This window comes from Lepidothrix coronata, unplaced genomic scaffold (genome assembly GCF_001604755.1).
Source record: "Lepidothrix coronata isolate B3197 unplaced genomic scaffold, Lepidothrix_coronata-1.0 Scaffold11, whole genome shotgun sequence".
Lineage (NCBI taxonomy): Eukaryota > Metazoa > Chordata > Aves > Passeriformes > Pipridae > Lepidothrix > Lepidothrix coronata.
The window spans coordinates 977,478-994,562 of NW_016690191.1; the positions used below are offsets into that span (position 1 = coordinate 977,478).

The 17,085-nt window shown below is 41.2% G+C and overlaps 2 protein-coding genes across 7 annotated transcripts in view; one reads left to right on the plus strand and one right to left on the minus strand.

The window, feature by feature from the left end:
* The window catches only part of PGPEP1L (pyroglutamyl-peptidase I-like), a 17,243-nt gene extending 3,522 nt beyond the window's left edge, over window positions 1–13,721 (minus strand). Inside the window, exons 1-5 of one of the 2 annotated variants that reach the window (XM_017805049.1) lie at window positions 13,612–13,721; window positions 10,175–10,332; window positions 9,492–9,682; window positions 6,833–6,885; window positions 431–547 (exon numbers count right to left, since the gene is read on the minus strand). In XM_017805049.1, the coding sequence (XP_017660538.1) occupies window positions 431–547; window positions 6,833–6,885; window positions 9,492–9,525 (204 nt within the window). In that variant the 5' untranslated portion in view covers window positions 9,526–9,682; window positions 10,175–10,332; window positions 13,612–13,721. Of the gene's footprint in view, window positions 1–430; window positions 548–6,832; window positions 6,886–9,491; window positions 9,859–10,174; window positions 10,333–13,611 lie in introns of both variants that reach the window. The other variant, XM_017805048.1, reaches the window with a different exon arrangement.
* The window catches only part of FAM169B (family with sequence similarity 169 member B), a 42,491-nt gene continuing 34,404 nt past the window's right edge, over window positions 8,999–17,085 (plus strand). For 2 of the 5 annotated variants that reach the window (XM_017805045.1, XM_017805042.1), the window contains exons 1-2: window positions 13,692–13,727; window positions 13,818–13,950. Coding sequence is in view for 3 of the 5 variants with exons in the window: in XM_017805042.1 (XP_017660531.1) it covers window positions 13,836–13,950 (115 nt within the window). In the remaining 2 variants the exon portion in view is untranslated. Of the gene's footprint in view, window positions 9,179–9,418; window positions 9,545–10,194; window positions 10,273–13,691; window positions 13,728–13,817; window positions 13,951–14,592; window positions 14,644–17,085 lie in introns of those variants that run through there. The other 3 variants (XM_017805043.1, XM_017805046.1, XM_017805044.1) reach the window with 3 other exon arrangements.

Here is a 17,085-nt window from a genome sequence, read left to right on the forward strand (position 1 = left end):
GTTTTTTACAAACATGTAATGCCAAAGTGCCAAGCGTTATGTGAATCACTAGCTTCAAGGTGGGGAGTCTTGCTCATGTCTAAAGAAGACTTTGATAAGAGAATATAAATGAGAACCAAATTATGCTGCAGTTTTTGTTGTGTCTATTCAGCTCAGCACTGCAGAGCTGCTGTACCTTTTTTGCAGTTTATGGTAGATTTTTTTTTTTTCCTTTGTTCAGCATCACTTACGCTTTTTAAATGGCATGGGGTCAAAAGAGGATGCTAATTAGTGTGTGCTCCAAATTTGGGGTTGTAACCTTGATCACAGTTTCAATAGTCACTTCCCAGATTTGTTTGATGTTTTGCAATACTCTCTTGGAGATTTTTTTCAAGATTTTCTCATATTCATAAATGAAGGGAGGAAATTGTGTAACTTTCTCATTACTCACCAGTGGCTGAAGAGTCGTCCATATCTTGATGACTTGCTCCTTTGCTTTTTGGTAAACCACTGGCAGCTGCATGACCTGGAGATCGATGTTTTCACCAAGGCCTCTCTTGGACAGCTCCTGTGTTTACGAAAAAAGCCACCATGGACTTGAAAAAGCATCGGATTTCTGACTGTGGTAAAGAAACTGGGCTGATTCAGCTGAGAAAACACCTGAAGGAGCAATGCTTAACCCCATGGTTCCTCAACACTGGTCTGCAATGAGGTTGGTTTCATAGTAGTTCCCTCTTTTTCAGCTGGAAGAGATTAAAATGTGCTGAACAGTTCCCTAATGTCACATCCATGTGGAGCTATTGTGTTTTCCAAAGGGATGCCTAGTCTCCAGTGGGTGGGAGTGGTCCCTGAGGAACCATGAGACAGTGTCTCTCAGAAAAGATCCTTGCTTGAAAGCATCTAAATGGGCTTTGCTACAGGTAAGAGCTGTTCCTCTGAAAGATCTGCACTGTCAAGAGACAAACCCAAGGAGAATTCACGTGACTTTTTCACTCCAGTGATCTGTTGGCTTGACCAGGTTCAGGTAAGCTGTGCTGGAGGTGACTGTCAACATGAGGAAGGTCACATTTAGAATGAGTTTAATTTATGTTTTGGTCCAGAATATGTTTCTCTAGTAAAAGGAATTGTCACTGGGGTGTTATTTCTGTGTCATTTATGTACAGTTAAATTTCCACACGGGACCTTTTCCCAAGGGAAGCAAAAATTATGCCCAGAATTGAGGTGAATGAAATAAAGGTACACTTCAAAGCAGCAGTTTGGCCAGGTGGTTAGAAGATGGTCTGGAGAAGAAATGTCATATGGACATGAAATGATTTTGTCAGTGGAATAGGGCTAACAAACAAGGCCTGAACCTCTAAGTAGAAAATAGGTGGCTGCAATGGCAGGATGCAGAAGGAATGCATCTGAAGTGGAAAGCTTTGTCCCAGAAAAATAAAATGGTGGTTGAAAATCCCTGTTCCATTTGAGTAGACCACTACCAAAGGATGGTGCAGATGAAGTGTCCAAGGGGGGCACAGCAGCAGAGGTGTCTGATTAGCCCAAGAAACCTGTAGCTGTATTAAATGTCATTGTCTTCTCAAGTTTTCATTTCTCACTCAGGATACCCCTGTGGATGAGGCCCACAATTCTGGGAAATTTGCCCTTCAACACTCACTTCCTATATAAAGTGTTCCAATTTTCTTGTCAGCGGAAGCATTGATTAGCTGTGCTCAATAAACTATTTGACACAAGCAAGGAAACAATGCCTGCAGGGAAGTAAACACATTTGGAGAACAGTGCCAGCCTTTTTTCCTCTGGGCACTGACAGTCTTTGAGAGACCATTGCATCATCTCGCTGAAGAATGCTGTACTGTGCCTGAGCCTCCGAAAAAGAAAACCCCAGCTGGTTCACAATTAGCATTTCCTTTTCTAAAGCATCTTTAATTTTTACATTTAATGAGATTCTTTCTTTTTAACTGTAAGGCCTAGAGAACTCAACTGCCCCTAACTTTGGTTCAGAACATGGAGACCCAAAATGAGCTGTAAGGTTGTTCTCCTCTCGTGCTCTCTGTTGACAGATTTTCTTTTGTCAACAATTGTCATGGCAGAAACACGCAAAAATACTTTTGTGCAGGACTGAAAAAAACCCTGAAGCTGCCCAATAGCAAAGGGCTGAGAATTTGTGTCAAAGGAAGATGGTTTGCTATGTCCTAAGCAATTTCAGCACGTTGTCGATAACGTGCATTACTGTGTTGTCTAAGAATCCCAACCATGGGCTTATAGCCCCTTAGACCAGATGTCGTGCAAATATGGAATAAAATAAACGAAGGTTGTTCCTTGTCTCAGCCTTAACCAGAACCATTTTTGCATGTAAGGTGAGAGACTGAGGATGGTTAGAGGAGGATAACTGCACTAGGAAACTTGAGCTCACGGTGGTGAGTGAATTCAGTAAACAAGTGCCTGTCCAGTGTAGTTGAAACAGCAAAGGAAACTTCAAAGGAGGAGAAAAGTTTTGGAGGACTGTTTTGTGGGAAAAGTGGTTCAAAACAAAACATGAAGATTCTTTATTGGGAAGTTCTTCTAGGAGGGAAATGAAATCCAGCATTACCGACTGCTGACCTGGAGCTGTTGGTGAGTTGTGGTCACAGCCCCGGTGCACTGGTGTTCGGCCGTGTTGTCACACAGCCCTCCTCAAAGAGGAGGGATTTGTAAGCTCTGTGCTCAGAGGTGGTGGCTGTGCCCCACGGCGTGTTGGAAGCATCTTGAACTTCCAAAAAACTCCAGAAAATTTCCGTGAGTCTGCCTGAGTTCTCACTGATTTGGGCTGCCAGGAAGGGGGTCGCGTGTGTTGACTTTGTGAATCGCTTGTGTTGGTGCAGAAAGGGAACCAGAAGTTTTCAGCTGATCCCGTCACACTGCAAGTGCATTGCAAACAAAGGTGTTTTGTTTGGTTGGTTAGTGGGTTTTTGTTTATCTGCTTTGGGTTTTTGGGTGTGGTTTTATTTTGTTAGTTTGTTTTGTTTTGTTTTGTTTTGTTTTTTTCCTAATTGTGCAGATACCTTTTAAAAGCTTTAGGGATGTAAGAAAATTCCAGAACAGAAATGAAGGCACTAGATAGCAATGTCTTCTTAGTTTCACAGATGATGAAACTGAAGCAGAGAGGGAGAGAGACAGAGATTAAATGACAAATTTCCAAAGACCACATGGTCAGTGGCAGGATGAAAAACTGCACTGGGAGATCTGATCCTGATCTCCCGATGGCAGACACAGTTCCCAGAAGCAGTTGGAAATGTGACCTGTTCTTTGCACTAACAGTTTAATTACTGTGAATGTTGTCACTCAACTTACATTTGTGCCCTATTAACTGGGGAGTTTGACCTTGGTGGGTGGACTGCCCTGATAGGTTATTTTGCTGCCAAGTTGCAGACAGGACTTTCTGGAGGAGACACAGGAACAGGATCGGATCAAGGGTTATTAGGTGGGACCATCAGTCTGGAATATGGAATCAATAATTCAGGGAATCTGGGATCCTGAGGGTCCCACGTGGTGCTGCAGAACTAACACATGGTGGTAAATCAGTGTGATCTGTCAGGAAAAGCAGAGCAAATACCTGGTTTTGTTTTCCTTTAGCAACAATGTCCTGCACTTCCAGAGCTAAGAGTGCTGCTGGTGGAGCTCTCATGCATATTTTAGGAGGAAATTTTAGGTGAATGGAGTTATGAAAACCATGAAAAACTTAGTGAGGCGGGTTTCTAAAGAGAAGTTGTCCTCCTAGTGCTAGACAACCATGTTGGGCCATGTGATGGTGTCTATAAGAGCTCGGAAGCTTTTCTATAAGAGCTCAGAAGCTTTTCTCCATGACCCTGAACTGACAGGTTTGCCTCTACTTTCAGAACCATTTGACTCTCCTTTTCCCTGAACACTCAGGGGATACTTGCTGAGGAATGAGAACTCCATGGATGATGAATGCCATGCTGTTTAATGCCTTGCATGAGGGTCTTGTGCTGTGATGAGAATTTGGGTCCGTGCAAAAACAACAGGGTACTCCTCACATTCTTGGAAAATTTTATCTTCAGTTGTATCTCTATTATAAAACAGGCAATGCAGGATAAATACTCTTTCTAAACCAGGAGAAATAGAGCTTTATTAACACTTATCATTTGATTCCTGAGTACTTCAGAAAAGGGAAATTGGCTTATTCATCAAAAAGGTGGTAGTAGTAAACAGTTAATTTTAAGAGAAATAGTATTTCTCTGAGCACCAGTGAGGGCATAGAAGGGATGCAACTATTGGAATGGGCTGTGTGGTCACTGGATCAATCTCTGATCCTCCTCACAGCAAGAAGAGAGGTTCAGGAAAACGGGTGATCCCATCGGCAGGATCTTAGGGAGGAGCTGTAACAGGGATTTTAAGGAAGCAGCTGTGTGTAAGAGCCAGTATTGCTCACAGAAGGGAAGCCATTGCTCTTTGGCAAAGAATCCATTTCAAAAGCATGAAGGGTGAGGTTATGCTTTGGAATTAGGACACTGGAACTGTTAAATGTATTTTTACAGGATTTCAGATGCTTTTGGTATGAGGACCCTTCTGGGATGTGAACTTTGGAGATTGCATGCATCAGCATTTCAACATCACCAAGGCTGCTGTGGTATCCAGGCTTTCCATAAGGTATCCAGGCTTTTGATAAGCACCCACTTCATACTGGGCTAATAATTAGGATAGTTCTGGATAAGGCTACAAAGGCATTAAACATAAGCCTGAGCAGTCACGTTTGTAGCTCTGGTCTGGCTGCTCAGCACGTTCCTGAGGAGGAATCTGAGTGCACACTTGTTGGTTCACAGCAAAGGGACTCAGCAGGAGGGTTTTATGTCACTTCAGTGATCCATGCAGGCACCCCAAGCCAAGACAGGATTACTTCCAGATGTAAATCCTAAATTTTGCTATCTTTAATATATGTGCATAAGCTTCCTGAAGACCATAGAGCTACTCCTGTGAATGAGGCCAATGGAACAATACCATGAGATTGCTATTTAGCGTGGAGAAGCCTATCAAAATTCAAAGTACTTCCAGATTTGCAGCAAATTTCTCTGAATTGCCTGAATTTACCACCTTTGCCAGGGCACAGGAAACCAAAGCAGCATCCTGAGTCTGAATACAAATTAATTCCACACCGAGGGTGTCACATCAGAGAGAAATGGATTTGTTCTCCTCCATACACAAGGACTGACAGCTGTTTGGTTATGGAATGCTGTAGCCCCTGTTATGTAAGTCCCTGTTGTAGCCAGCTCATGGCATTGGTACAGGAAACTCATCCCATTGGTGCCTCCTCGCTTTGGGCTGTTTTGCTTGCAGATAAAGAACGTGCTTTATTTTCAGCCAGAAGAGGATGATCTTCCACCCAAAATTAGAACCAATAGGAATCAGGAAATAATGAGCAAGAACACTGTCAACTGACGAATATTTGTGGTTTAGGGCCCATGTCAGGTTGGAGTTTAGATAATTTATGGGCCTCCTGTAATGACTGGGGTGTGGAAAGGTATCACAGAAGTATTTTTGTTTCCTGTTAGCCTACAGGGATAACATCCCTCGTGATTTGGAGGGGCAATAGATTTATTCTACCAAAGACCAAGATGCACTCACCCAACGAAGCTGAAATAGAAAATGTGTATGTGTTGGTGGAGTTGCTATAGCTTTGGTCTGTGGAAAAATGCACCAGCTCCTTGTTTTTCAGTCATCTTGGCTGGAATGCATTTCATTTTCAAATCAGATCTTCAGTAGCTGTTACTGAAATTTGTATTGTGGTTACAGTCCCGTAGGGCCATTGCCTTTCTGTCACTACTAATACTTTCCTATAGCTGCCTTTTTCCTTTCAGTGTCCATAAGAATTTAAAAATGTATGGACTTACTTCAGTCTTCATAAAAGAACATAGTCCCCTCAGTTTGTTTTACATGTCTTGCTTTCCATTTTTACCAATATTATCTGTTATTTCTTGGACCAAAGCTCTAATTCAATTTTACTATTTTGATTGTTCTCCAAGTAGTTTCAGATTTCACTGTGTGACTTTCTTTCTACCTTGGGATTGCTAAAAACTTGTATGAAAGACCCTCTCAAAATAACTCTGTTCCTAAGTACCTTATGAGAGTAACTGAACTCAAGGAAGGTTTTTATCTGTGATAGGGAGAATGAATCAGCTGATGCTGAAGGCCATGTATCCAAACCATGTCTTTTTATCCCCCAGATAAATTTGCTCTAATACACAGATTTAGGAAATAAGCAGGAATTTTTAAGGCTCCACCTTAGACTTGCTCCTGCTAGTCAAGGTGGATGGAGGAGGAAAAAATTTGAATTACCTTGTTTTCAATTTAACTGTAGACTTCACTGTCATTTGAAAGTGGAAGCCAAAGCTGAAACGTGAAAACATACTTAGAATTGGCACAGATTTTTGTGTTCCTGAAGCAGGCAGTCAGAACTCATAAGCTGCACTTGTATGAGAAGGAAATCACCTCACACAGACATGATAAAATGATCCATGGTGTGAGATGATCTATTTACTGCAGACAGAGAGAACTCGTGCAATATGCATTAGCTGCAGAGAAGGCACCCTGGGTAAAACATACCTTTTTTAAGAATCCAGAACAATATTTTGAAAGTGCTTAAATAGCACAAAAAATATCATGCAAATAAAATAATGTTTCACTTTTTCATTATCCCCTTTCTTCCATGTTGGGAGTCTGCTCCATGAGGCACAATTCTGTTTAATGAGTCATGAGAAGTAACTTTTTTGAAGGGAATGGAAAGCCTAAAAGCAGTTTGTGTTGGGATCTCTACAAAATAAAATGTCTCCCACCTTTTTTTTCCCTTTTTTATTATGCTTACCTTCACTGCCTCCCAGCTGGAATTAACCAGGTATTGTCTGAAGGGACCAAAACCTGCAAATGAAAAGAAAGAAAGGTGCTTTTAACCTCTACTTGCTGTGCAATTGCAGATTAGGGGCTGACTTGCCTGCACACACATATTTGTTCTTTATCTTCATATTTTTGGTTATGGAGGTTGAGTTTTTCAGGTAGGATTTAGCCTTTATAACACTTAAGGGAATAGTATTTTCATTCTGTGTATTCACTGATAAAAGAACTAATCCTGCAATCTTCATTCATGTCAAGGCTTTCTTGTGAGAGAGCCTTAACTAAAGCTGGTAAATGTACTGGAACTGATAGGACAGATCAAGTAAATGATGATTTTGGGCAAGGATCATCATCCCCAGAAATACCACTACTGAAGGTTCTGGTGTTAAATACTCCCAGGTCAGAGTTAATGTATCATTCTTATTGTTAGAGCTCATAATGATGAAGATATGCATATTTAATGAAAATGTTTGAAAAAGTAAAATTTTATTTAATTTGTAATTTTGTTTTAATCCCAGGTGGTGAAAACTTGAAAGTTTTCTGTCTCTTTCTTCACTTTTTACCCAAAGGTAAAGAAAGGCGAAAAGGGAAAAGCACACTTTAATCCAAAGTATTACATTCAATTTTATGGATCTTTTTTGTGAAAGTCTTTTTATTTTTTTTCAATACAAGGGAAATAAAAACTCATTTTGAGCAGATGGCATTTTTGTCATTAAAAAGTTTGATGGAAAACTCCCACTATCTTTATTAATCTCAATTAATATTCTCAATCCAGAGCGCTGCCAAGTCTTAGATATTGGGTGGCAGGAACAGGAATTTGTGAAATGGTTTTTATGCTATAACTCTTAAATATTTAAAAATCCTTAAATGGACAAATAAATACTTGACAGCATATGATTGCTATTTTGCACAGTGAAAGCTACTTGCATTGGAGACAATTAAGCCTAAATACAGGCTTGTGACAGCTTAATTAGTGCTAGACTTTAAGCATTTCTTAATTTGTTAATGCTTATTTCATAACTGCTCCATCTTTTCTCTTTAGTATTTTGAAAAGCTTGATGGTGCTAATATTTCTGACAAGGTTTTCTCCAGGTTTGAGTTTCTGCCATGGGGAGGGAAGAAAGTGAAATGGTGCTCATTTCACATTATCAGGGGAACATAAAACCCCGCTGGTCCCACTCTGCTTTGGGAGCAAAATTAGGGTGACACCTGCTCCATTTTGGAGCTGTAGTTGTTGTACATGCTTCTTTACCTGTCTGTGCAGAACTACAGAATTATAGTAGAGTTATTAATCAGCTCCCAATGAAACACATGTGTGTCAGTGGTGGCTGTAAGAAACTCGTGCTTGGGACAAAATTATTCCATGAAAAATGACTAAATGTAGGAGTTTTACTGAAATACCCGCAGCAATGTGGAGAACTAACTGGCTGAATGTTATTGAGCACCATATAATAAACTGGGCTCCCTGCCAGCAGGTTTATATTCTGAGCAGGTGAAAATGTGACAGAGACATGCTGTGATAATCTCTGCAGTAGCTTTAAGATGCACTTGTGTCTTTAACAGGGCACACCAGTCTCAAACTTCTTGAACAAGTAGATTTCTGCACATAAATGGTGATGTAAGGGGAGGAAAAATCTAAGAGGGTGCTAAGAAGTGTTCCTAACAAGGGTATGTGCCATAAATATCATAGGAGAGAACCAGACTGTCAGCCTTTTAAGAGGTTAGCTAATACCTCCTGCCCTCTCCTGCACTCCATCCAGCTCAGCTGCAGTTATGTCTGGAGCAAGCCAGACTAGTTCTGCCCATCTTGCAGCTATTTAAAAAAAAAAGTGTTTAATTGAAAACAGCGAGATGCAAATCTCTTTGATGTAGCTTCAACCTCATTCCTATGTCCTCAGATGACCTGCAGTGGAAAATTATCCAGCAACTCACATGTCAAGATATGTGTAACGATTGCCTTTAGATGAGCCAGTGGCAACAAGAGGAACAGCGAGGAGCAGCATTCCTTAAGAGCTTTAACCTTTTAAAGCTCAGGACTCTCTAGCTGGGGGTTCTGCCACTGTGAAGCCTCAGTAGCTACAGCCAGCAAGAGAAACTCCAAATTTGGTCCCTTGTGCTGCATGTTCAGGCATGTTCCTTTGGTATATTTAAATTTAATGGTCTAGTTTAGCAATGATGAGGCAGCATCTCCTGTTTAAAACTCCCTTACCTTGCCATGAAACTGAGCCCCTGAGACTTGCCATGTGTTGCTCTAATTCTGGACACTGACTATGTGACATTGTGATGCAACCTGGTTTTCTTGCTTCAGAGCTCCTTTTGGGTAAGCTTTATCTAATCCTAGCCTGCACTGCCTTGAGCTATGTGGTTTGGATCAGAGAGAATGTCAACAAAGATTAAAACATGGAGAGAATGAACAACAAACCAAACTGGATGGCAGTAAAGAGGGCAGACTGCAGTCTGTTTCCTCTGACATGCATCTGATTTTTCTTAGGAAGGCACAGTAAGTTATTTTCCATTTAGAAATGTTAGTATGACCATTTGCTACTGTTTTTCCCTCCAGGAAACTGTTTATGACAAAGACCAAGCATGCGTGCACACCATCTCCAGCTCAAAGAACAAAATAAAAACCTCACCAGTTACCACCACGGTGTTGGAATTTGAATCCATGAAATCTCTGCTCCAGAAGGTGAAATCCCGTTGTCTTTCAGTTCCAAACAGTGTTATAATTCAGGTATCTGTGGCAAACTTCATTTAGAGCACCTTTTTTCTTCCAACTGCGATGCATGTGGATTCACATGACAGGGATGATTCGTGACTCATGTAGCTTTTAAAGCAAAAATTATTACGTCTCTATTAAAGATAGAAGTCTGACTGCCCAGCTGTCTGACTGGGACTGCCCCAAACTTCTATTCCTTTTTCCAGGCATGTAATAGGATTTAGGAAGAACAGGAAAGGCTTAGAGAAACTTCTTGAAAAATATCCAGCAACATTTTTCACCACCTGTTTATGTGCAAGTAAACAGAAAATTAATTGAATCAGTTTTATTATATCTCTGTGGGTATCAGCTGTAATTCACTTTAATTATGAGGAGTGACTTAACTACAAAAACTTATCTTGTCCATTTTTCCTGTTCTTAGACTTTCTCTTACTGACTTAAACTCAGGGCTAACTTTGCTATTCCTCTTCATAGCAGTTATGTAATTTACTACTCTTGATTCCTATCTCAGGCTTGTTATAAAGGAGACAAAGCACTGTACACTTTTCAAACCAAACACCAATAGGAAAATGTGTGTATTTGCTAAACCAAAACACTTACTCAGTAATATCCTTTAACAGGCAACATGTTAAAAAATCTCACTCCAACTTGCAAGGTCAGAGGAACTCTAGAAGCTGGGTTGTATCTTGCTGAAACTGGTGAGTTTAAGAGCTGGTCTGTCTTCATTAAACTGGAGCCTGAGAACCAATGGGGGGGGCCTGAAATCAAAACATATGCACATTGTCACTGCCCAAAACAAAAGCATATGCAAGTTCTCTTGAGAATTATAACTATGTGGGCAGAGGGTTTCACTGGGTCTTGTTTTGAGTAGGAAGTGTGTGTGTGTGTGTATGTGTGTGTGTGAGAGAGAGAGAGAGAGAGAAAGAGAGAGAGGGAGGGAGGGGAGAAATATGCTAAGAATAGAAAGCCACTATATCATCTCAAGAGAGCTGGTAATTGTGAGACCTTAGGGAAAAAATAATCTCTGAAGAAATCTCTGGGGTTGGGTGTGGCTGAATGAGGTTTGGAGCCATGACCTGTGTCTGTCATTTAAATCCTCCTGTGCTGAGACACAAAGAGATTTGTGGATTCTCTTTATTTCAGAGATTCTCTGATTCCATCATCCATTCCTTCCCTTGGTTAGTACAACTTGCAAAACTAACTTCTGCTGGCTGCTGGGGCTGAAGGAGTAGCTAATGCAGGAAATAGAGCTCTCTGCAGCTCTAAATAAGACAAAATCTGCCACTGGCAGCAGTGAATTACATCTAAAATCCCACAGTCTTCATACTCCTATGTCAATCAAGATTCTTATAAATTAATTTTTCTCCTTGACCAGTCAGTAAAACTCTCCCTATGACATTGAACAGGGTAATGAGTCTTCTTAGAGTTATTTCTGATTTCTGCTATTTTTTTAAAAAAAAATCTAAGTACAGGTGGTCTAGTGAATTTCTAAGGAATAAAGCAAGATTTAAGGTCTATAGTTGTTTAATTAATTTCCACAATGAGAAACTGTGGTTTCTTTGGGACATTATAGCTGCTTTATACACACAAACAAACATACATATATATATATGTAAATATATATGAAAGGTATTGCTTGAATGCTATAAAATATTAGGCATTTCATTAGATATTCTTCCAGAGGGTAGATGTAAGTCTATTAGTTCCATGCACTCTGAAACAACTGATACAATCTGTTTGGAATGTAGTACTAGTGTTCAAAGTTTTTACAGCTGGCAAAAGGGAATAGAAAAAATACAAAGCAACAAAGATTATATCACCAAGCCTTTATGGAGAAGCTGACAGAAATATTTTTGGGGAAAGTATTGTCTTCAATAGTTAGTCCTTTTCCATGCAGAGCTTTGCTGCTTTGGTAGGAAAGATTCCAAGACATTTCCAGTGTTGGTATACACTTGTGCAAATGTGGGAGGCATGCCAGTGGTAAAAGTACTTTGATGGAATTATTGAATTTGACAGAGCACACCAAAGTTAATTTTTGCACTGATTTAATCGATTGCTCATGTTCCCAAGCTTTGTGTGCATGTGCTTTGTGTACTTGGACTGCCACATAGTTCAAAAAAGAATTTAAAAATTCAGGGTAGGCCTTGGTTCTAAGAATTCTATTCAGAAATTAAACCTTTTCTCTGCTCTAACATTTCTTCAGCTGAAGTTGAAGCTACTCTCGAAATTTCTGTTCAATTATGACTGTAGCTTTAAAATTAGCACTCCCATATGTGTATGTGCCCATAACAATGGATTTGAGGGTCACTGGATATCTGAGGTCTGTGCAAATTAATCTCCCCATCCATAATTAAGAATCCAAGCCCTTGATATTTGAAGGCAAGTCAGATGCAGCTGACTCAGCTAAACACTGGTGGTTGTTGTTCTTGCTACACATAGATGTGATTGGCATGGCCCTCATCTTGAGGTAAAGAAGAAATGGAACCAACTCAACTATGAAAGTCTTGGTTATCACCTTGAATATTTTTCTGTACACTTGTCTGATACATTTAAAACTTATTTGAACTGCTGAGTAAGAGAAAAATATTTTTTTCTGCAAATGAATTCTGACCACAGTGCAGAACTGCCAGCACACTGCTCCAGTAGCTTTTTAGCAGATGGCAACAAGAACAGAATATGGCCCTTCATTTAGAAACGGCTCTTTAATTTTTATCTCTTTTATTATTACTTACGTGTAGGTTTTTTATTTCTTGTTATTGGCAGGCGCTGACCAGTGATTTAAACTGTTAAGTGGAAGTGTTTAATATATTCCAGTTTTTATCTCAGCTGTTCAACACTTAATGAGAGGAGGAAGAAATCAAGCTGTTATGCTATTTAACACTAAACTATAATGGGGACTTGAAATAGAAATTCCAGGATCGAACACTCTATATTTCTTTTCCATTCTAATAAAAATAAATGATCCTCAGGAAAGACTGAAGCAGGTCTTCAGGTAGATGGAATGCAATGTCACAAAAAGAAAGGAGACAAACATTTCAGTGTAAAGCTCACTGTTCCCTGTGGAGAGGGGCCTCTTCTGTGACAAAATCTGTAGAAATAGTAAATGGAAAAATATATTTACAATTTCACTTACTTTCTCCTCCCCCTGAATTACAGAATGCTCTGGGTTGGAAGGAATCTTAAAGATCACCTAATATCAAGTCCCCTGCCATGGGCAGGGACACCTTCCACTGTCCCAAGTTGCTCCAAGCCCTGTCCAACCTGGCCCTGAACAATTCCAGAGATGGAACATCCACAGCTTCTCTGGGCAACCTGTGCCAGTGTGTGTTTTTTGATAGAAAGTTTTATATATTTTATGTCACTGCCTTGTTAATATTAGTTCTTCTGGATTTGAATCCACTGGTCTATACCCAGTGTTTAGCAATAATGGAAAAAATATCTGCTGTATATAAGTTAAATGTAGCCAAGCTGTTGTATGGCTGTTGCAATTTCAGTTCTGGTCTTCCTGCAGTATTAGCAGGAACTAATGGCTGTGTATGGATAGCTTTTTAACTTTATTTTTGTTTATAATAGGGAGAAAGTACTTCAGCAGGAGAACATGCAACTCATGACCAACAGGTTGCTTTTGTTCAGATGTCATTTACCAGCACAAAGAGACTCTGCAAGCAGGATACACATAATTGAAGTAACTATTTATCAGCTAATATGCAAAATGGGATAGCTAGCACTAAGAGATTACTAGGCTGAACAGCAATATGCTCACCACTCCTGATAAGAAAACTGATGAGTTTTAGCTGGCCAGGAAGTTTCCAGTACACTGGGGAAAGTTGGTCTCTGACATTTATTGGTATGAGCTCATCCTCAGCATTACTGAGTTATCATCATGTTTTCTGCCTTTTTTTTCTTTTTCCTTTATCTTTTCACTTGAATCTTTTACCAGCTAACTATTGTCATCCTATGAACAGCAATTCTGTGACTTCAGCTTAATTTCATGGCTTTAACTCATGTACATTCTGATTTTCCTCAGTAAAACTCACACAGCAATGCTGCATCAAAGTAGACCTTGGACCATGGCATGGCCAAACCTCTGGGCTGTGTGTGGAAGGCACAAAGGATCATCAGAATGTGCTGAAATCCTCCGAGGCTCTGTAAGGTGTGGTGATGTGACACAAGTGGATGGGCTGAGATTGCTTCACCCTGTTGAGGAAAGAAAATATAAATTTACTTCACTATGTGTTTTAAGCCATTTGCAAGGAGAACAATGTTTTTGGTCACTGTGCTGACAATGAAGTACCTGGCTGAAGTGCAGCACTCGAGATGCTGCTTTGGGACTTTGTCTCAAGGTCACAGTGTACCTTGGTGGTATAAGTGCAAAGGTGAGTTTGTTTCTTTGCAAACATATTGCTATTGCCATGCACTTTTCACTTCGATACCTGTATCTGTTATTTTAAAAATAATTAAATGCTTGCATAGTGCAGGTAGGAAGGCTTCCCTGAGTCACCACCTGAGTTCTACTTTTAATTTTGAGAGCTGTGTGGTCAGTTTAGCTCCCGTACCTCAGTTTAATGGTTTGTGGTAATGAACAGCAGGCTGCTTGCCTAGGTCTTCCAAACTCCTTTTTCAGATTGACAATGATCACTGCAGAAAGCTATAAAAATGTAATTTTTATACATATTTCCCCTCATAAACTTTCTGCCTCTCTGCTTCTCCCCCCTCACCCCCCCCCGGTTAACAGAAACTGTCGCTAGCTCTATGCCTTGTCGTTCTGTGCCTTTTAAACAGATAACGTGGGATTTGTACTGGAGTTTTGTTAAGTTCAGACGCAGCGCTGGGCTGGCCCTCGCCCGGGGCAGTGCCTCGATGGCGGGGGCTCAGGGCATTCCCTCAGCCTGCCCCGGGCTCTCCGGCCTCCGCTGGGCTCTCCAGGAACGTCGCCAGGCTGTTCCTCGCCGCCGTCCTTCGGTCCCACAGCCGCCATCCCACCGCCCACCCCGTCCCGCCCTCAGGGCTGCCCCGCGCCCGCCCTCAGGAAGTGATGGCGGCCGAGGGAGGAGGAAGAGCCGCCGCGGGTAAGAGGGAGGGAGCGGCTCGGCTCTGGCCCCGCCGCCGGGATGGCCACGGGCGGCTGCAACGCCGCAGAACACTCGGGTCTTTCCAGGGAATCTCTGCCTTTGGCCGTGCCCGGGCGAGCCCCGCGCCTCCTTGGCCGCGCCCGCTGCGCCTGAGGGAGGTGGGACAGCCCGACCCCCTGCGCGCAGGGGCCGGCGCTACAGGGTTTTTTTCCCCTCCCTTATCCCAAGACTATAGGTAACTTTGCCAGGTTTTCGGCTAGTCCTGAAACAGAGAGGACTGGCCCGATGATTCCCGTCCGCTGTGGTTCGGAGGGTGATGCTGCGAGAGGCTCATCCCCGGACTCCTGTGTGCAGAGCGTGTTCGAGGGTCTCAGCGCAGGTGGATGAGTTTAAGGCTTTAATAACTCACTGCTTGAGAACTGCTAAAAAGCAGTGGGAATACGGCGTAAAAATAGCAGTTTTTTAAAGGCAAATCTCAGGCACCGTCGGTAGTTGTTTACTCAAACTGAGCAAACCCACAGTTTAACAAAAGGAGCATGGTTTGACAGGGACAAAAGCAGCAGTAAACACTTTGGTTTTGACCATGCGAACGTAATTAGTAGAACTGTTTTGGTGTAGAGATGAGATATAAAAGGCATTGTATGCTACAGAGCAGTATGCATGCTACACTATAAAATATTATATATGTATATACTGTATACAAAGTATATAATACACTTTCTTTAAAAACTATTCAGTAAAACCTTTTTTTTGCTGTTGGTGAGCTGACAGCAGAACAAGAAGTACATGGAAACCGATATATTTTTTGAAAAAAGCCACACTCTGCTCATCTCCTCACAACCAGGAGAAGTTAATTTGCTGGTGTTTCCGGCAGTGGGCAAAGCGCTGCTCAGCCCCTCAGTACCTGCTGGGCTTGCACTGCTTTGAGATGAACAGATGTTCCATCAGTTCCCGAATGGCCCTGCTCCCAGTGCCTCGTAAGGGACCTGATTTCAGCACAGGTGGATCTTCTGCACGTGCTCCACCGTGGATTTCCAAAGGAGTTTGGCGTGTGCAGTGTTCTGGGTTTATATTTGACTAGGAGGACTTCCAAGAATCTCTGCTCACGCACTTGTTTGGATAAGGGCCCATTGCATCACCTCAGTTAGCTTTCGCACTGCCTTCCCTCCTGCTCTTTCTTAATTTGTCACGCTAGCAGGTAAATGGAGAGAAAGTGAATTTATCTTCTGAAACACATTTTAAGTTGCTGCCATTTGTCTAAAGCACCTACTTCATCCCCTTCAGTAAAATAATGATGTTGTTCATTAGTTCCTCTTGCTGCTCATGGCTAAATGTGCCTCCGTCAGATTGCTCTATTTTTTCCCTGCTATCAACCACTTATGGAAGTCAAACATTTGTAATAATGCTATTTTTTTTTTCTTTGGAAGGCTTTCAATTCTACTGATGTTTTTAAATAAAATAGATGAATGGGATTTGGTTTTTCATGTCCAAACAAACATTGTATTGTTGGGCACTTCAGTCTGCGTTTTTCCCTGACTTTTTCATTACTCTCAAATTGAATGCTTAGAATAGTTGTTCTTCCATCCCCTTCCTCTTTTGGGACAGCTGATGTTGTTTCTGGGTATTGTCTGAGTTTTGGCATAGTTATTTAGTTGGATATACCTATCTTTAATAATAAGAAAGTTGAGTGTACAGCAGGCTTGAAGAGCATGTTGGAGTCAACCATTAGGTCTTGTACAAATGAACAACATTTCGTGTTGTGCTATAATTGAGATGCTACAGCTCAGTCTTGAGGGCTGTATCTGTAACTGTTTTTCACAGGGAAAGGTTGTTTACACTTCCAGGTTTCTAAGCTCCCTTATAAGTCCTAGGCAGACCTTGCTGTTGAGAAGCAGGGCAACTGTTGACCTAGAACTTGAGGTTCTTGTTTTAGATTGAGCCTCCTCAGAAATTCTTTTTGATTCAGAACGTTTCAGAAGTCAGATTTGTATGTGTTTAACTATACAACAGAAAGGCCAGGAAGGACATTCAGTGAGTAATCATGTATATATACCTCTGGAGCCTGAGAAATAGTTACAGGTTGAGAAACCTGTACATCTAGTTTAGCAATTGCATTAATGAAGTCTTAAATTTCCATCTGTCTCTCGAGGAAGATGGAAATCTCCCTGCCCTCCATGAAATCCATGTTAATCAGTTTATAGGCAGGAGGTCAACAGCTTGAAAAATGGAACCACAAAATTCAGGTATTGCATAGGCACTACCATCATAAATGTGGTCTCTGCATCTAGAAAAGCTACTCAAAGCTCTAAAATGAGACTGATGAACAACCATAGTGGAACTTAGATCTCATGGATGGAACAGGCAGAATTTTATTCAGACTGAGGGGTGTGTGTATGTAAGAGGTAAGGGCTGTCATTGCCACAGGTAAAGCAAGTTACC